This window comes from Callorhinus ursinus, unplaced genomic scaffold (genome assembly GCF_003265705.2).
Source record: "Callorhinus ursinus isolate GAN/ISIS: 27379988/994484 unplaced genomic scaffold, GSC_fseal_2.0 scaffold38, whole genome shotgun sequence".
In the NCBI taxonomy this organism is placed as follows: Eukaryota; Metazoa; Chordata; class Mammalia; order Carnivora; family Otariidae; genus Callorhinus; species Callorhinus ursinus.
In genome coordinates, this window is record NW_027397100.1 from 4,566,616 (window position 1) to 4,587,960 (window position 21,345).

General features: G+C 37.3%; 1 protein-coding gene across 1 annotated transcript in view; it reads left to right on the forward strand.

Annotated features, from left to right (window-relative positions):
- Positions 1–21,345, forward strand: part of PTPRT (protein tyrosine phosphatase receptor type T) — a 1,128,529-nt gene that overhangs the window by 836,424 nt on the left and 270,760 nt on the right. Inside the window, exon 12 of the mRNA XM_073880268.1 lies at positions 3,696–3,768. Coding sequence (XP_073736369.1) covers positions 3,696–3,768 — 73 coding nt within the window. The remainder of the gene's footprint in view (positions 1–3,695; positions 3,769–21,345) is intronic.

Genomic DNA, 21,345 nt, shown 5'->3' on the forward strand with positions numbered 1-21,345 from the left:
TGAAATAAGTCAGACAGAGAAAGGCAAATATTGTATGATTTCACTTATCTAGAAAATGAACAAAAAAAAACTCATAGATGCAGAGAACAGAGCAATGGTTACTCGAGGGAAGGGGGACAAAGTAAGTGAAGAGGGTCAAGAGATACAGACTTCCAATTATAAAATAAAAAAGTCATGGAGAAATAATGTACAGCATGGTTATTATAGTCAATAATTTTGTAGTGCACACTTGGAAGTTACCAAGAGAGCAAATCCTAAAAATTCCCATCACAAGGGGAAAAAAAATGTATAGCTTTGTATAGTGATGGAAGGTAACTAGACTTATTGTGGTGGTCATTTCACAGTGTATACAAATATCAAATCATTATGTTATACACCTGAAACTAATATGTTATATGTTGATGAAACCACAATAAAAAAAGTAATTCCAACCACCATGTGCTATCTGTGATAAGGGTAACCATTTTAAGACATGCACATGGTGTCCTGCTGTGTGCACTTCTTCGATGGTGTACAACTAGGTATCTGTGTCAGGAGACTTTCCTTGTGAATGAATTACTCCAGTGACCATATAATTGATTCCAAGTTGGAACACTTTGAGAATGAAGGGTGTCAAATAAATACTGCAGGACTATAAGCATTAACCTGGACTCTTGTGGGCCAACTGGGAAATATGGTCACCCTGTCCATAATCTGCTTGAGATACTGCAATTTCCTATAGTAATGATACAAAATTAAGTGATGCGTTATTAGTTATATCAATCTGTATTTGCCTTTTGCTTTCTCACCATAGCTTCCAGTAGCCTTCAGTTTTATTCTTCTATTCTCAATGCCTCTTCTATGTTTTTTCTGAAGTGAAAAGGTCCAAAATCTAATTATCTTTGGAAATTCAGACATCTGACAATATAGGATTTAAGGTAATATCCTGATAAAACTAAAAAGTGGTTATTTATACAATGTAGGATACATTTTTTTTATTTTAAGGTGTAACATTTAATTTATACATGTCAAGGCCAGTTAATTTTCAGGGTGTTTTTCCTTTTTCTTTTCTTTTTCTTTCTTTTTTCTTTCATAAGAAAAGTTGGAATGTTATAAAATGAAAAACTTTGGCTGTTAGTTGGGAAACCTGTCCATTTTTTTATTTTCTCCACTTTTATTGAGAAATAATTGACATACATCACTATATTAAGGTGTACAGCATGGTGGTTTGGTTTACACCTGCTGTGAAATGATCACAACTATAGGATCAGGATACATTTATCTTCTCATAGATACAATAAAAAGAAAAGAAAAAATTCTCCCTGTTGTGAAAACTCTTAAGATCTACTCTCTTTACAACTTTCCTATATGTCACACAGTACTGTTAGCTGTGGTCCTCATGCTATCCGTACATCCCTGCAAGTCTGTACCTTTTGACCACCTTTCTCCAATAGCCCCTCTTCCTTACCCCCCTGCCTCTGGAAACCACATGTCTGATCTCATTTTCTATGAGTTCTGTGTCTGTTTTTTATTAGATTCCACATGTTACTGAGATCGTGTAGTATTTGTATTTCTTTGTTTGACTTATTTCATTGAGCATAATGCTTCCAAGGTCCATCCATGTTGTCATAAATGGTAGGATTTCCTCATTTTTTATGGCTGATAATATCCCATTGTATGTATAGACCACAATTTCTTTACCCATTCGTCCACTGATGGCCACTTAGGTTGTTTCCATGTCTTGGCTACTGTAAATAATGCCATGAACATTGGGGGGCAGATATCTTTTTGAGCTAGTGTTTCTGTTTCCTTTGAAAACCTGTCAAAATTAATACAGGATTGTCTAACTCTCAGTTGAAAAAGCAGAAGGGAGAAGTTTTGCTATTTTTCCTTCTGACTAAATGAGTAAATAAGAAATGTTCACAACATAATGTTAAGTGAAAAAAACATATAAAACTACACATAATACAATTTTAATTCTGTATTGAAAGTGTATATAAAGAATGATTAAAAGACTAGAAGAAACCTAAAAAAGATAAAATACAAAAATAAAAGTAAGATGTAGAAATTGACTGGAAGTGCCGTGTTTTGGGGAGTAAAGACATTCAGATTCTCCAGAGATGGAACTTCTTCTCTTCTGCCTAAAGGGTGAGAATAGAGAGTAGACAGATAGAGGCCCATGTCCAAGAGTTTGATGGATTCATATGCAGACTTTTGATCAACACCCCTGGTTTCAGCCCCACATTTCACTTCCACACTCCCCATACTTTCCTGCTCCAAGATCAGAGTCTTGTTTGCAATCCATTGCCAAGTGAACTCCCCTGACTCACATTTCTTTACAGTTTGGTTTTCTTTATCTTCCCACTCTAGACACCCATTCTCAGGCCATTTTTAATTTTCCGGAATTTTGTTGAAACTTCTCAACCACTAAAGGCCCCTCTCCTGTTCTTTCTTTCCTTGTGGATTTATATGCTTTTTCTTCTTTTCCTGTCATTTTAGTGGAATTTCAGTAGAAAGGAGAGATAAATGGAGTACATTAAATCTTCCACTTTTAACTAGAAGTTCACTTACATAATTATCTCATCCAGTTTTCACAGTAATCATTTATTGTCCTTGGATTTTTAAATATCATTTAAATCTTTGAAGGAAGTTCACACAGCTAGTGAGTTTCAAAGCCAAAATTCAGATTTAATGCAGAATTTAGAATCTGTGCTCTTTGTACTCCTGAGTCATAAAAGTGTTTGTGAGTCTTGAAATTCTTCACCAAATTATTTCCTCAATTTGATGAATCAATTTACAGTGCTACTGGAATGATATAATCCTCCCAGTTTCGCCACAACTTCACTGAGATGGCATGTTATAATTTACATTTACTTCGATAATTTAATGGGTTTTAAATGGAAGGATATTTTCATTTTGATTTGCATTTCTTGGATTAATGGCAAAACATAATTTTTTCCTGTGTGTTTTTATACTATTGACACTCCTTTTTGTAAGTTGTCCTTTTAACATCTTTTTACCTATGGCAGTGGTTCTCAACCAGAGTTAATTTGTTCCCAAGAGACAATGACTGGAGATATTTTTGGTTGTTACAACTTGGCGGGCGGGGGGGGTGCTGCTTCTGGCTTCTAGTTAGTGAGTAGAGGCCAGGGATCCTGTTAAATATACTGCAATGTACAGGACAGCCCTCCACAACACAGACCATTTAGCCAAAATGTCAAAAGCGCCAACATTGAGAAATGCTGACTTGGGAGGATCTTGATAGATTCCTTATTTTTTTTTAATTTTTTTGAAAATTTATGATTAGTTCAAAGATTCCCAACCTTTTTGGAATCAAGGCCCCCCTTTTTTTAATTATGTTATGTTACTCACCATACATTACATCATTAGTTTTTGATGTAGTGTTCCATGATTCATTGTTTGTGCATAACACCCAGTGCTCCATGCAATATGTGCCGTCCTTAATACCCATCACCCATAACCCATCCCCCTACCACCCTCCCCTCTAAAACCCTCAGTTTGTTTCTCAGAGTCCATAGTCTCTCATGGCTCATCTCCCTTTACATTATTAAAAAATAATGAAGGTCCCAAATAGCTTTTGTTCATGTGAGTTTTGTCTATCAATATTTACTGTATTAGAAATTAAAGCCACATTTTAAGAACATAATTCATTTCAAAATAGTAATAAAATTATTACATATTAATGTAAATAACAGATTTATATTTTCCAGAGCAATAAAATTAGGGAGAAGAGACACATTGTTTCACATTTTTACAAATATTTTTAATGCCTGGCTTAATAGAAGATCATTGGATTCTCCCATCTGTTTCTGCACTTAATCTTTTGTCATGAATTGGTTTGGTTGAAATATGTTAAGGAAATCCAGCCTCACACAGATATGTAATGGAAAAGGGGGGAGTAGTTCAATAACCTTTTAAAGTAATTATGGATATTCTTTGATATAATACCAAAACTCAGAGAGTGGGAGTTTCCTCAAGTTTCGTTGCAATGTAACTGTATCAGTGAAGTTTTCCTATTCTGTTATATTAAAATATATCAGTTATATGTTGCATTTTGAGTGGATCTTTTATCCTTGATGTTTTCTGCTTGATTTTGTAACATTATGCATTGGTCCTTTGTAAAACTTCACCAAATTATAAAAATCTTCCAAATGTTGACACATCTCATTACACAGTATCAAAATAATCACATTTGCTAATATCACCACTGGGGTCTCATCAGTAAGTTTAAAAGTACTGGGAATCTGTCAAATTCACAGTGACAGATAACAAGTTTTCCAAATTCTAATTTTCATATGAAAGCTCAGTTATGAATGAATACTGTCGGTCTTCTTAAGTGACAGATAAATTTCATTTATTTTGGAGAAAATGTTTGCCAAATATCCAAATATGAATAACCACAATTTGTCAGTCACTCATTTAAGAAAAAAAGAAAATGGTGCTTCATTTAAAATGTGGCTACTCTACCATGCAACTTGATCACAGAAATGTTTTTCCTTAGAACACATAGAACTTCAGTAAGCAGGAGAAATGATTTATAAAAACTTCCTGTTGTGGGAAATCCAAATCAAAACCTCAATGAGATACCACCTCACACAAGTCAGAATGGCTAGAATTAACAAGTCAGGAAATGACAGATGTTGGCGGGGCTGCGGAGAAAGGGGAACCCTCCTACACTGTTGGTGGGAATGCAAGCTGGTGCAACCACTCTGGAAAACAGTATGGAGGTTCCTCAGAAAGTTGAAAATAGAGCTACCGTACGATCCAGCAATTGCACTACTGGGTATTTACCCCAAAGATACAAATGTAGGGATCCGAAGGGGTACATGCTCCCCGATGTTTATAGCAGCAATGTCCACATTAGCCAAACTGTGGAAAGAGCCAAGATGTCCATCGACAGATGAATGGATAAAGAAGATGTGTGTGTGTGTGTATACACACACACACACACACACACACACACACACACACAATGGAATATTATGCAGCCATCAAAAGGAATGAGATCTTGCCATTTGCAACGACATGGATGGAACTGGAGGGTGTTATGCTGAGTGAAATAAGTCAATCAGAGAAAGACATGTATCATGTGACCTCACTGATACGAGGAATTCTTAATCTCAGGAAACAAACTGAGGGTTGCTGGAGTGGGGGTGGGTTGGGAGGGATGGGGTGGCTGGGTGATAGACATTGGGGAGGGTATGTGCTATGGTGAGCACTGTGAATTGTGTAAGACTATTTAATCACAGATCTGTACGTCTGAAACAAATAATGCAATATATGTTAAGGAAAAAAAAAAGATAGCAGGAGGGGAAGAATGAAGGGGGGGAAATCGGAGGGGGAGACGAACCATGAGAGATGATGGACTCTGAAAAACAAACTGAGGGTTCTAGAGGGGAGGGGGGTGGGGGGGTGGGTTAGCCTGGTGATGGGTATTAAAGAGGGCACATTCTGCGTGGAGCACAGGGTGTTATGCACAAACAATGAATCATGGAACACTATATCAAAAACTAATGATGAACAGGGCGCCTGGATGGCTCAGTTGGTTAAGCAGCTCCCTCCAGCTCAGGTCAAAAACTAATGATGTAATGTATGGTGATTAACATAACAATAAAAAATTTTTTAAAAACTAACTGTTGTGTCACATGAACAAAAAAAAGATATGCACTCAAAAAAAAAAACGGGCAGGGTGCCTGGGTAGCACAGTCAGATAAGCATCTGACTCTTGATTTTGGCTCAGGTCATGATCTCAGGGTCATGAGATCAAGCCCCGAGTCAGGCTCCTCTCTGGGCTTGGAGTCTGCTTAAGACTCACTGTCCCTCTCTTTCCCCACCCCATGCACTCTGTCTCTAAAATAAATAAATCTTTAAAAAAAAAAAAAGATGTGCACTCAAGGGTTGGAATTAACACTTCTTACAGCTTCATCAAGGACATTCTTAAGTAAAAACTGGCATTTTGGGTTTTTATAAAGTGAGTTTTTACATGGTGGTGAAGAATACAATGACAGAACAGTTGGAAACCGTTGCGTTGATTCATGCTAAAATCCCAGCCATTTTACCCACCATTGTGTCTGCACTGAGTGCAAATATCAACACAGTGGGGGTAAAAAGGCAAATAGAATCTTAGTGTACTGTTAAAATCACTTTGATGTTGTAGAATCACAGAAACGGTCTTGGGGACCCCCAGAGCTTCATAGAAGACACTTTGAGAACTGCTAGATTAAGTGATTATATGGTATCCAGGGATCTCTTTGACTCCTATCACAAAATCAGGGCAAGGATTCTGCAGAAGGGTCTCTGAAATTTGGTATATATAAGAAAACTTCGGTGAGTCTGTTGAAAGTTCATATTTCTAAGCCCCACATCCAGAGATGTGTAGTGGACTCTGAAATTCACAGCGCTTCTCTTTTTGGATGGAAAACCGGCACCTATAGTTCCCTACACATTGGTGATTTTCAGGTCACTGCCCTCCTACAAATAATTTAATCAGTGGGTTACATTTCCCCATGGGGAAAAATGTTTTAGTTGGTGCAATAATTCTTCCATAGCATTTATTTGCCCTATCCGGCACTAATATACCAGTTATTATTAATTTAATGGTTAATTAATAATCATTCCATTTACCTTTTTAGAGCTTAGAAGGGCTTTTTGAGGATGATTGATTTCAAATAGTCTTATAAAAACGTGCACAGAGGATTTTCATGTGACACTTTCCTTAAGCAGATGTCTTTGTTGCAAGTAGAGACATCCAAGGCACCCTATTGATCAGTCTTAAAAACAGCCAATGTAACATCTTCTTCTATAAAAAGCATCACTATGGGTTTTAATCGTGAAGTTTGGAGCCTGAATCCCTGTTGAAGCTAGCCTTGTTCAACTTTATTTTTTTTCTTTGCTCCTCTTGCAGTATAAGGTGACTTTAGAAAAGAACAATGACATTTCAACTGAGAACTTGGCAGGAGGGTAAAGGGGCTGCTTCCCAGCACATCTGAAGAAGAAGACAATGCTGGGAGGCCTGGGGTGAGGGAAACAGCCTGGCTTTCCACTGGGGGACATAAAATGCTTCCAAATGTTTATTAGAAAAACAAAACAGGAAGATTTTCAGTCCCTAAAGTGTTCTATTTCACTTTCTTTTCAAAATTTAATGTATAGATGAATTACCTGGAGTCTTAAAAAAAAAAGTTTCTGATTCATTAGATATGGGATGGGGCCCAAGGTTCTTCATTTCTAGCACATTCCTAGATGATAAGGATACTGCTGGTTCATGGACCACTAAGTAGCAAAGCCCTGCAGCATTCTGCTTCTCCTTGTTGATTGGCACTGTTTGCTCTAAACAGTCTTTATTACTTAAGTCTACATAAACAGTTTTAAAGTTTTGGGATTTTTTAAAGATTTATTTATTTAAGAGAGAGAGTGCCTGAGTGGGGGGGGGGGATAGAGGGAGGGAGAGAAACTCAAGCAGACTTCCTGCTGAGCATGGAGCCCAATGCGGAATCAATCTCATGACCCTGAGATCATGACCTGAGCCAAAAATCAAGAGTCGGACACTTAACCGACTGAACCACCCAGATGCCCCTTAAAGTTATTGTTTAAATGAGCTATTAACGTTAGCTAATAGAGCTGTTGGTCAGTGGTCATTGTAAACTGAGTAAACTTTCCTTCATTCATTACTGGATCCTTGACTGAAGTGATAACTTTTCAACATGAACTTGGCTGGGAAATAACACTCTGAGGTTTGGTAGGGGTGGGGTAGATTTACTAAATATTCACATGTCACCATTACTCAGCAAGCTACCAGTGTATTAGGCATGGATTATACCATGTCACCCAAGCACAGAAATCCATCCATCAATTAAAATATGATACTATGGCTAGTTGTAACATATTACATTAAGTAATCATTTTTAGAGTACTTTCATGTTCCTAATTATCTTTGATCTCCATCACAACACTGAGGTAGTTAATATAACTTTATTTTGAATAAAGATTAATAGAAACTCATCACAAAAATGATATGTGCTTATATAGAAATTATGGAAAAAATAAAGAGGAAAAAGTCCTCTATTCATCATAAAATATTAACATTTGGGGTGGAATTTCTTTTCCATTTTTCTTTACCAAATTAAAAATAAGGTTGTACATAATTATGACACTCCCTTACAATGCTGCATACTACTTTTGCCACATATCATAATAGCAGTCATCATTTTAATGATGTTTTTTGGGTATTTATTCTTGATTGATTATTCCTTGTGGAACTGCTGACTTGTGATGTTGCTTACGTCTGTGCTTCTGTGTGTATTTGTACACATCCCACTATATTTTTGGTTTGCCTTCACTGTTCCATTAGAACTGCCTCTGTTGTGAGACGATGGACTCTGAAAAACAAACTGAGGGTTCTAGAGGGGAGGAGGTGGGGGGATGGGTTAGCCTGGTGATGGGTATTAAAGAGGGCACGTTCTGCGTGGAGCACTGGATGTTATGCACAAACAATGAATCATGGAGCACCACGTCAAAAACTAATGATGTATGGTGATTAACATAACATAATAATAAAAATTTAAAGAAGAAAAAAATGAACTGGCTCTGTTGATCACTGTGTGTACCACCCATTTTAATTATAGCATAACAAAACATTTTAATATGTAGTCTTCCTAATGATTCTTGTTTTTCCAACTGTCCTTAGCTATTTTCACCCACTTATGTTTCCCTCTGAATTTCACAATCACTTTATCATGTTCCCTAAATAATCCCCAATGGAATTGACTTAAATTGTATTAAGACTCTTAGTTAATCTGAAATGGTTACATTACCATGAGCTTTTAATGTATCCATTCAAGTCTTTACTGTTTCTCAGGAATTACATAGATTCCTTCAAATTGATGACATTCCTAGCTACTTTGTTAAAATTGTTTCTTCCTACTATTGTTTGTGATATTTTGTGCTGTTTCCCCCCTTATGTTTGCTAACTGGGTTTTACTGGTATTTAGGAAAACCGCGCGCGTGTGTGTGTGAGTATATGTTATCCATCCCATTTGCTGAAACCTCTTGTGAATTTCTTTAAATAAGTTTTATTATCTTGGTTTACCAGTCTAATAATCACATCATCTGTGAATAATGATAATTTTATGTCCCCCTTTCCAGTAGTGATAGCTTTTATTTTGATTTTATACTTTGGTTGCATTGTAGAGCTTTCTGGACAATGTTGCCAAATGATGTTGATGGTTGACCTTTTGCATTACCCCCCAACCTCAAAGATTAGCCCTCCAGGAAATTTCTTCTATGTGTGATGTTAGTTGTAGGTTTAAAATAGATATATTTTTTAAAGATTTTATTTATTTATTTGACAGAGAGAGACAAAAGAGAGGGAATACAAGCAGGGGGGGTAGGGGAGGGAGAAGCAGGCTCCCTGCTGAGCAGGGAGCCCAATGTGGGGCTTGATTCCAGGACCCTGGGATCATGACCTGAGCCCAAGACAGCCGCTTAACAACTGAGCCACTCAGGAGCCTCTAAAATAGATATTTTTAAAACATGATAAGAAAAATTACCTGTATTTTACCATTTATTTTTGTGATTCTTTTTATATCAGAAATGGATGTTAAATTTTATCACGTCTTTTTGGCATCTATTCACATGATCATATTGATTTTATTTATGTGTTATTTTCCTAGATTTTCTATTACTAAGTCTATTTTGTGTACCTGAGCTAAATGACCTGTTTATGGGGAACCAGTTTAATAATATATTAGAGGAATAATTTGCAATAATTTGAGATGCTTTCCCCCTTTTTCTGTCTTATGTAATTGTTTGTATAGCATGGGAATTATCAGTTGTTGAAAGATTGAAAAAAAAAATCATTGGAAAAGCCATCTGGCTCCAGTGTTGTTTATTCTAATTTTCTTTTTATGGAACGCTTAATTAATTTATTGTCATTCTTTTTTGTTTAATAACAAAGGCTTTTCAGATTCTGAAAACAGGTTTGGTCCTATCCCATAAGCATTAAACATCATTGTTCTCCTCATAATAGTTTCTAAAGAGTGTGAAATTGTGGTTTTGATTTCCTATTTGATATTAGAGTTATTTAGGAAAGTTCTTATTTTCCCCAGCTGGAAGTTTTTATTTGTTTAGAATTTTGCTTTAATAATTTCTAGTTCTGTCTCATTATGCAGAGAGAATATAGTGCATACCTCTATGTATAGAGGCATTATTGATCTTTGTGTATACCCCTTACCATTTTTGTCCTGCATATCAAATATCTCAAATATTAAAGTATTATTTTTGTCTATGTCATATTTTCTGGGAGTAGCTTTTCTAATTTGTCATTTTATTTATTTTGTATTTAGACATTTCAGATTTATAATAGACACATCTTTATCTTTTGTAAGTCATTCTGTTGTTAAAAAGATTGTTCTACTCAAGATCTTTTTTTTGTAAACTTCAAACCTATAAGATGTTGCAAGGATAGCACAATAAACATCCATATATCCTTTCCCCAGACTCACCAGTTGTAAACATTTTGTCATATTTTCTTATCTCTCAAATGGTTGCTAGGTATCTCCTAAGAAAAACGTCAGTCTTCTATATAGCCACAGTACAATTATCATATTCAGGAAACTTAGAATTGATATAATATTAGCATCTAATACATAGCTCACATTCCAGTTTCCACAGTTATATCAATTGATTGTCCTTTTTTATTTTGTTATGTTAATCACCATTCATTACATCATTAGTTTTTGATGTGGTATTCCATGATTCATTGTTTGTGTTTAACACCCAGTGCTCCGTTCAATACATGCCCTCTTTAATACCCATCACCAGGCTAACCCATCCCCCCAACCCCCTCCCCTCTAGACCCCCCAGGGTTTTTTTTAATTTTTTATTGTTATGTTAATCACCATACATTACATCATTAGTTCTTGATGTAGTGTTCCATGATTCATTGTTTGTGCATAACACCCAGTGCTCCACGCAGAATGTGCCCTTTTTAATACCCATCACCAGGCTAACCCATCCCCCCACCTTCTCCCCTCTAGAACCCTCAGTTTGTTTTTCAGAGTCCATCATCTCTCATGTAGAACCCCCAGTTTTAAGGCTTTTTACAATCCAGTCCAGGATCTGGTCACATTGCATTTGATTGCCAGGGCATCCTGAAAATTTTTAATAAATACATTATATTTTGAACCAATGGGCTATAATGTGGTTTATCATACATGGTGAGGTCTTAAATGTGGTGTTATTTCTCATAATTATGCAGTTTTTCCCAACACTATTTATTGATTATTTTTTTTCTTTTCCCTTGATTTGTGTTGCTTGTTTCTGTATGTAAAATTCATACACGTGTGTATGCACACACACGTTTATCACGTTTTCTTTTAGTCATACTCCAGTACCAATGGTTTAATTACTTAACTTCATTATATGCTTTAATATTCAGTAGTGGTTTTTCACCCTTCTTTGTTTAAAAAAGTTCTTAACTATATTTCTCATTTTAAACAAACAAACCAAAAAAAAAAAAAAACAAAGCACCTCCCAATGAAATTGTTAGAATTTTCAAATTAGAGTCGTATACATCTTCAAGGCTCCCAAATGTCACCTAACTGGCCTCATATTTTGTACAGGTTGCTTTTTCCCAAAGAAAAAAACCTTGATTTGGGCAAGACGGATTCTTTACAGTGTGTGATGCTTTCATCCGAGACTTGAGCGTTTCTGTCCCTTTGTCTCCCACTCTGCCAAGCCCTGTGCTAGGAGCTGGAGATACCCTTTTATTTCACTCAGTAGAGAGCTTTATTTTTCCTTCCCATGTCAGTCCAGTACATTTCTTATTTGTGTGATCCTTAGCTATTTTTAAAGGACTCTATTCTAAAAGGACTTTTTATTACATCTTCTAGTTTGTTTCATGCTGTACAGCTTATTGATCTCTATCTTCTATCAAAGCACTTTACTGAATTCTTTCATTAATTTTAGGGGCCTTTCAGTTGATTCTCTTCGATATATTAGGTCACCGTCATATTATCTACAAATGATGATAAATTGCCTTCCTTTCTAAAATGTGTATCTCGTCTGTTTTTTGTCTTATTGCATTGGCCAGACTTTTCCCATTTTAGATGCAAGTTCTAGAGGTAAAGTGACTCACTCAGCATGTCAGATAGAGCGGGGGAGTGGTAAAGCCAGAACTAAAACCCCGACCTTGTGTTTTAGTTCAGTGCTGCTTTAGAAAACATCATCAAATCAAGGTCATCTATCCAAATACCAGCTAACTGGCCTCCTATCTATCCAGTTGCCTTTCCCCAAAGGAAGGTTAACATTTTTACTGCTTACAGTCCTCCCTTAAAAGGTGTATGTGTATGCATGCATGTGCATACATGCACACACACACACACACACACACACCCCATGTGTGTGATGATGATAAATGATAGGGAGAGAAATTAAGCAGAGAAGTCTAATAGGGTATGTTAGGATTGGGGTTGTGTTTTAAATAAAATGGTCAGGTCAGACTTCACTGGCAGAGATGGTGAAGCAAGCCTTCCAAGGGTTGGGTATATTTGAAGGAAGAGCATTCCAGGCATAGAAGGTAGCAAGTGCAAAGGCCTTGAGATGGGAGCGTGCTTAGGGTGTTCAAGGAATGACAAAGAAACCATGTAACTAGAGAAGATTTCAAAGAGATGAAATCAGAGTTTATAAGAGGGCTTTGGATACATTGCAAAGATGTTGCCTTTTACTCTAAGTAGGTAGGCTTTTAGTACAGGAATGTCATACCCAGAGTCATGTTTTTAAAGGGTCACCCTAGCCACTGTTCTGAGAACAGATTATGGGGGGCAAGAGCGAAAGCAGGGAGACGAGTTGAGAGGCCATTGCGCTAATCCAATTGAGACATGATGGGGGTTTGGGCAGGTGGTAGCTGTAGAGGTGTTAGACCATGGGAGTTCTTATGTATGGCATTCTGAACAACAGAGGACCCATGATTAAGGGGGGTGCATAAGGATCATAACCAGGTCTTCTGCATTTTGATTTAAAATATATCTCATTGCAAGTAAGTGCATGCTCAGTTAACGCTAGTTAAACTTCTTTTAAATATTGGAGAAGAGGGTATGGAGCTCTGGCCATCATCAGATGGTTGTCTGGTTTTACCTTAAAAGGTTTCTTTTGTTTTCATCTGATAATAAGTAAAACTTAATTTGAAAGTTGTTACGGCCCCTTTACACAGCATATTTCTTTCTCTAAAACTTCTACTCAGCACCCACTTTTGCTAAATTTACCAAGTGCAGTTCAATCATAGGAAGGTCCAAATGGAAAACAAAGCAAATCTTTGTTGTCTAATTTGATAACACTGTAATAATGATGCATGCGGCAATTGTTGGCTCCAGCCAACTTTTATAGAGCACTTTCCTCTATAGAAAGTGCTCTCTAGACACATTATCTCATTTAGTCCTCACACTATCCTGTATGTGCCCCTCTTCTCAGATTCCTTCCCTCTTTGAGTTCCTTGTTTGCCCTCACCTCACTGGATTATGCTGAACAGTTAATATCTGTCTCCCCATCTCAATCCTGAGCTCCCATCAACCAGGGATCATGTTATTTTCAGAACTGCACCTGCCACACTGTAGTCACTGTTGAATAAATGAATGAGCACATGGAAGATGGAGGGGGCAGTAGGTCACAGCTAGCAAAGATGCACATGCACATGCCAAACTGCGAATGTATACCTCCTCCCATCACCTTGCCTTCTCAAAGGGCTGTTGTGCTAGGCAAACAGTGGCGGAGGGAAAAACCAGGAATTCCCAGAGCCTTGGAATAAAGATTGGCTAACTAAGACATATCATTGTAAATTTCAGCTTCTTAGTTCCAAGTGACCTTTAATGTGGGGAATGTAATTGTAAAGCTAGATTCTGTTGGGGATTATAAAGCTCACATTTGCTTCTTAGCCCGGCTTGTACAGTAATGCCAAAGGTTTATCATAGCATTTTTGTATTAAAATGTGTGCATAGTTGAATGCTAAAGTACAGACTTTTGAGGGAGAAAGAACATCCAAGATTATTCAGTCCATTTCCCTCATTTCTTTAACAGCTTTATTGAGGTATAATTTACATACCATAAAATTCACCCATTTTAAGTGTACAATTCAGTGATTTTCAGTAAATTTATAGGGTTGTGCAACCATCACCACAATCGCATTTTAGAACACTTTGTCACACCGTAAAATACCCTATGCCTGAGGGTAGTTGATTCCTGTCCCCACCTCCAGTCCCAGGAAACCACTTACCTGATTTCTGTCTCTATAAATTTGCCTTTTCTTGACATTTCAGATGAGTGGAATCATACAATGAGTAGTCTTTTGCATCTAGCTTCTCTTATTTAGTACAGTGTTTTTGAGCTTAATCCATATTGTAGAATATATCAGTAATTTGTTTCTTTCATTGCTGAATTAGATTTTATTATATGGATATGCCACATATTATTTATTTGTTCACCAGTTGGTAGACATTTAGATTGTTTTGATATTTTGGCAATTATGAATAATACTGCTATTAGCATTTATATACATACAAGTCTTTGTGTAGACCCATGTTATCATTTCTTTTGGGTAGATAGCTAGTGGAATGGCTAGGTGAATAGTAGTTGCATGTTTGCCTTTTCAAGGAACTTCCAAACCATTTTTCAAAGTGGCTATACCATTTTTTTTAACCTTTCTAACAGCAATGTATGATGGTTCCAGTTTTTCCATGCCTGTGTCAACACTATCTATTGTCTGTTTTTCTAATGGTAGCCATTCTAATGGGTGGGTTAGTGGTTTGTCATTGTGGTTTTAATTTACATTTCCCTAACGACTAATCAGGTTGACCATCTTTTCATGAGCTTTCTAACCACTTGTATTTCATCTTTAGTGAAATGCCAGATCTTTGGCCAATTTCTTAATTGGGTTGTTTGTCTTCTTGTTATTAAGGGTCCTTACATATTTTGGAGAGAAGTCTTATCATACATATGTTTGCAGATATTTTCTGTCAACATGTAGCTTGTCTTATCATTGGTTTAATAGTGTCTTCTGATGCCCAATTAAAAAACAGTATCTAATGATATCCAACTCATCTCCTTTCCCCTTTTAATGCATGATGTTTTTGGTGTTGTATCTTACCCTTTTTTCCTAATCCAACATCATGAAGATCTTCTCCTGTGTTTTTTCCTAGAAGTTTTATACTTTAGCTCTAACATTTAGGGCTATGATCTATTTCGTTAGTTCTTGTATACAGTATGAATTTAAATTTGTATTTTTGCATGTGGCTGTTCAGTTGGCCCACGATCATTTGCTGAAAAGATTATTCTTTGACCATTGAATTTTCTTGGATTCTTTGTCAAGAATCAATTGATCATAAATGTAGTGGTTTATTTCTGGACTCTCAGTTCTCTTCCATTTATCTATAAGTCCATCTCATGCCAGCACCACACTGTATTGATTTTCATGTTATAAAATCAGGAACTGTAAATCCTCCAACTTTGTTCTTATTTTTAAAAAATTGTTTTGCTTATTATGGATCTTTGCCTTTCCATATACATTTTAGTATCAGCTTGTTAGTTTTTGCAGAAAGTATCCTGGGATTCTGATAGAGATTGCATCAAGTCTATAGATAAATTTGCTGAGAATTGCCGTATTAACAATATTATCTGTTCCAATCCATCAACATGAAATGTCTCACCATTTATTTATATCTTTAATTTTTCAACAATGTTTTGTACTATTCAATGTATAAGTATTTCACTTCTTTTGTTTAGACTTATTTCTAAGTATTCTTTTTGGTACTATTGTAGATGGAATTGTTCACTTAATTTCATTTTCAGATTGTTCTTTGACAATGACAAATATACAATAGATTTTTGTATTTTGGTTTTGTATCCTGCAACCTTGTTGAAATTGTTTATTCTAGTTGGGATGTGTGTATCTGTGTCTGTTTCTGTGTCTTTGTGTATTTGATAGAATTTTCTATGTAGAGGATCATGTCATCTGCAAATAAAACCTTCACTCCTTTCCTTCCAATGCCTTTAATTAATTAACTAGGCTCACTGGCTAGAATCTCTAGCACAATGCTTTATTTCACTGTCTAGACTCAGTATAGTACTCTTTAGTACAATGATGAGTAGACCTCTTTGTCTTGTTACTGCTTTTATAGGGAAAGCATTCAGTCTGTTACCCTTGAGTATGGTGTTCACTTTACATGTTTCATAGATGGCCTTTATCAAATTTAGAAAGCTTCTCTCTGTTTTTAGTTTGTTAGTACTTTTTATCATAAATAGACTTTTGATTTTGTCAATTTTTTTTCTGAGTCTGTTGAAATTACCATGTTTTTTTTTCCATTTACTTTAAACATATGTTGTATTGCATTAAATCAACCTTGCATTCCTGGGATAAATCTCAATTAGTTATAATGTACAATCTTTTTTATATGTTACTGTATTTAGTTTACTAATATTTAGTTAAATATTTGGGGGGTCATTATTCATGAAGGATTAGATTGTAGTTTTATTTTAATGTAATGTATTTCTCTGGTTTTGATGACAGGGTTTCATAGAATGATGAATTCTTTCCTCTGCTGTTTTCTGGATAAGTTTATGAAAAATCAGAATTATTTATTCTTTAAATGTTTGGTAGACTTCACCAGTGAAGCCAGATGGGCTGGGCTTTTTTGAGGGAAGAATTTCAATTACTAATTGAATTACTTGTTATGAGTACATTGAAATTTTCTACTTTTTTAATGACTCGGTTTTGGTAAATTGTGTGTTCCTAGGTATTTTTCCATTTCATCTAAGTTGTCTATGTTTTTTGGCATAAAGTTTTTGTGGCATTTCTTTATAATTTTTAAAATATCTGTGGGGTCAGTAGTAATGTCCCCTTTTTCATTCTTGATTTTGGTAATTTATATCATCTCTCTCTTTCTCTTGACCAGTGGAGAGAAAGAGTTGCCAACTGTGTTGATCTTTTCAAAAAATCAACTTTTGTTTCATTGATTTTTCATTCTTATTTTTATGTTTTCTATTGCATTGATTTCTACTCTAACCTTTATTCTTTTCTTCTTTCTGCCTGTTTAGAGTTTAATTTGCTTTCATTTATCTATGTCTTAAAATGGAAACATAGATTATTAATTTGAGACCTTTTTTTTCATTATATAGATGTTTAAAACTATGCATTTTCTCTAGCCACTCCTGAAATTGTTAGTGTGGACAGTGTTCAGTTTACTCATTGCTCTTTGGAGAGATATTATGCTGAGCCCCTCACTCTACTGTTCAAGAAGACCCACACCATAATTTTTAAATATGAGGAAGTTGAGGCATGTAGAGGTTACTTTAGGTTGAGTTCTCCCAGAAGCAGACTAGATAGACCAAGGATTTGAAAGCAAATGATTTACAAAAGGTTGCTCCCAGTAGAAACTAGTTTGAGACAAAGGGAAGCTAGAAAGAGAAGGTAAAGAAACCAAACAAGGGTACGATCCTGTGGGGGTCTCTGGACAGTGAATTACACCTTGAATAGGTCCCCCTTGAGGCAAAGGAGCAGAATTTTTTCACTTCTGCCCAAGACAGATACTGGAAACTCTTGCCTAAGGCGGAGTATAGGTAAAGATTGGGGAAGAGCAGGACTTAAATTTTCTAGCCCTGTTTACTAGAAAGGGAGGCACCAGAAGGTTCAGAACAACTCTGAAGAGGTCCACGGGACCCCCATTAACATCATAGCACGCAAAAGCTGGCTGATGGACACACCAAACCAGAAAGAGTGATTAAGAAATGTAATAACTGTTCTCTTGTGAGATTAAATTACTTGCCCAAGGTCACACAGCTATGTATTTATTAGCAGATCTTGCACTAGAAACACTTGTGTTTTAATCAGATTTATTAGAAACCTACTAAAGATGTGTTACATGAGCCCTTGTTTTATTAAATTTATTTTTACTGTTTATTAACATTTTTTTATGACTAAAGGCTTTATTATCTGTTTATGAATCGACTCTGATGCCAGTTGCTACAGTTTGGGACCTTTCCCTATAGTCATTCTGGTCATCAGAAGGCCCTGTGGTATATTTTTTGAGATTTCAAAAAATACAGAGACTAAGCAGCTTCCTACTACTTCATGAAATTTTATTAACCTAAGGAAGTACAGAGACTGCATAAGAGAGAACAAAGTTAACCTCGGTGGGGAGTGCATTTGCCTTGTTCCTGTAGATCATTGTCAGGGCCATGAACAACCAAGGTCTACACATTCCTATAGATCACTCAGTCAAGTTCCTTTGGAAGAAAAGGTATTAGCAGACCATGTAATCATTAGTCAATGTGTTTGAATTAAGACCTATGCCTTTACCTATTTTCAGTGTGCTGATATTAAGGGCTTAGTTGACAAGTTTGCTAAGAATCACCAGACCTTCTGGAATAAAAGATATTTGCTATTGGGGAGCCTTTTGTGTATAATATTAAAATTGTACTTGTAAAACAATTATCTATTAGATAAATATCTATAAAAGAAAGGCGAAAGCCTCATTGATTTCCAGTATTAAATCAGACATTTGTTCCCGCAGAAGAAGAGAATGGTGGATGATTTACCAATATTTCATTGATGATTGCATCAGATTGGCTGGATAACAGGGATCCTTTTCTCTCTTCTCTCTACTTTTCAGAATTTATAAGATGTTACTGTATTTTCCTTAACATAAAAATAATTTTTTTTAAAAAGAAGATTATTTATTGGGGTACAATACAGATGATGACTCAGCTTTGGGTGTGCTAAAAAACAGTGTGGTCTCTTGGTTAAGAATGAGGGCTCAGGAGTCAGACTGTCTGCGTTCACATCCTACCTTTGGCATTCAAACAGTGATGTGAATCTGAGTAAATTTCTGAGTTTCTCTGTACTTCATTTCTTTTATTTTGTCAGAATAAGATAATAGTATCTGCCTCTTAGGGTTATTATGAAGGCCAAATTAGATAATGTGTTGAATGAGTTTAACATGGTGCCTATCAGATGGTAAGTGCTCCTTCAACATTTTCTGGTGGGTGAGTAATTATTGCAGTACACAGCAGTGGGAGCTATGATAGGAGTATGGACAGTGAGCTCTGGGAACAGAGGAAGGAGAAACTAGCTCTGGTTTGCAAGAAACCCTCCTTGGAAAGAGTAACATTTGATGTGGGTCTGGATTGGATGAGGAAACCTCAAGATGGGGGAAAAAGAAAAAGGCATCTTGGGGAGATGGAATAGCATCTATAATAGCATTGAAACATGAATAAGAATTGACATGAATGGGGGTGCCTGGGTGGCTCAGTTGGTTAGGCGTCTAACTCTTGATTTCAGCCCAGGTCATGATCTCAGGGTCTTGGGATTGAGCCCCATGTCAGGCTCTGCTCTTAGTACAGAGTCTGCCTGAGATTCTTTCTCCCTCTTCCTCTGCCTCCTGCTTACATGCACTCTCTCTCTCCCTTTCTCCCTCTCTCTCCCTTTTTAAAATCTAAAAAAAAAAAAAAGAATTGACATGAACATTTGAAATTCATTTTCTAAATTTTGCCAAATTTGTTTATTTAATAAGTACTTAGTGAACAGCTGTTACATGTTTAACAGATATTAGAAGCTGGGGATGCAGCAGTGAACTAGACAACAAGATCTCAGACCTCATGAAGTTAAGAGACTATTAGGAAACAGGCAGTAAGCTAGTAAAAGAAATAAGCAGACAAGACATATTTTGATTGTGATGAAAGCTATAAAAGAAATAAATCAGCAGATGTAATAGACAATGATTCAAGCAAACTAGTATTATGAATGAATGCCATGGTGGATTGGAATGACCCAAAACAATGATTTTCAACAAAGTAAGAATGTTGGACGGGGATGTCCTTGCTAGGGCAAAGGTAGAAATATCAGAATCACCTAGATTTGTGGTTTTATAGCTGCACATTAAGATTATCTGGAGGCCATTTTTAAAAAGTACTGATGGTAGGGCCTCACCCCAGAGATTCTGATTTGGTCTGACGGGAGGCCAAGGAATAGCATTTTTAGAAAGTCTTCTGGGCACTTAGAATGTACAGCCAGAGTTGAGAACCACTGTTCTTGAGCAACATACTTCTGATTTTGAAATGACTGTTCTCTGCCCTCACTTGAAAAATCGGTGATAGTGTCAACAAAATACTGGTTAGCTGAATTCATTAGAAGGATCATGGTTGGGGGGCGGAGCAAGATGGCGGAGGAGTAGGAGACCTAGATTTCGTCTGGTCTCAGGAATTCAGCTGAATAGGGATCAAACCATTTTGAACACCTACGAACTCAACAGGAGATCAAAGAGGAGAGTAGCAACAACTATCTGAACAGAGAAGTGACCACTTACTGGAAGGTAGGACGTGCGGAGAAGTGAATCCGAGGCGATATTCGGGAGGATAGACGGCGGGGGAGGGGCCTCCACCGGCCGCTTCTGGCACGTGCTAGAGCCGCGGAGCACAAAATCGGACCTTTTAGAAGTCGGCTCTGCTGAGGGATGTCGCTCCAGTGGCTAAGCGGGGGTGGAACCCTCGCGGGACAGTGGGGTCTTAGGACCCTTGGGGTCACAGAAAGACCGGGGGAGCCTGAGTGCGCCAGAGCTCCCAGGTATCGGAGCGGGGAAGCCGGCTGCAGAGACGGAGCCGAGGCGCGGGCTTTCAGCTTGGGGTTGCCATAAACTGTGATCCGCGGCCCAGTCGGGCCACTGCTCCTCCAGCAGGGACCCAAAAATCGGCAGATCCGGGGAGACTCCCCTTCCTTCCCGGGGAGGAGCGGCGCGGGAACGCACCGCAGGGATCTGCTGGGTTTGGAGACTCCACATGGGGCCGGGTGCCAGAGATACAAACGCTGGGTCACAGGCTGGGTGAGCACGGAGTGCGGCCGGAGACCGGGGAGACGGGAGGGACTGCTTTTCTCTGGGGGTGCACTGAGGAGCAGGGCCCCGACTTCTCAGCTCCTCCGGGTGGAGATTGGGAGGCCACCATTTTTGCCCTGGTCCTCCAGGGCTGTGCGGAGAGCTTGCAGGGAACAAAAGCTCCTGAGATCAAACCCGAACAGCTTGCTTAGCCCGGACCGACAAGGGTGGGGCAATTCAGCCTCCGGCAAAGACATTTGGAAACCACAGCAACAGGCCCCTCCCCCAGAAGATCAGCACGAACAGCCAGCAAGCCAAGACCAAGTTTACCGATCAAGGAGAACGGGAGAACTCCAGCGCTAGGGGAATACTGCACATAGAATTCATGGCTTTTTTTTACCATGATTCATTAGTTCATCAAAGTTAATTTTTTTTTTTTTTTTTTTTTTTTTTTAAAGATTTTATTTATTTATTTATTTGAGAGAGAGAAAGAGAG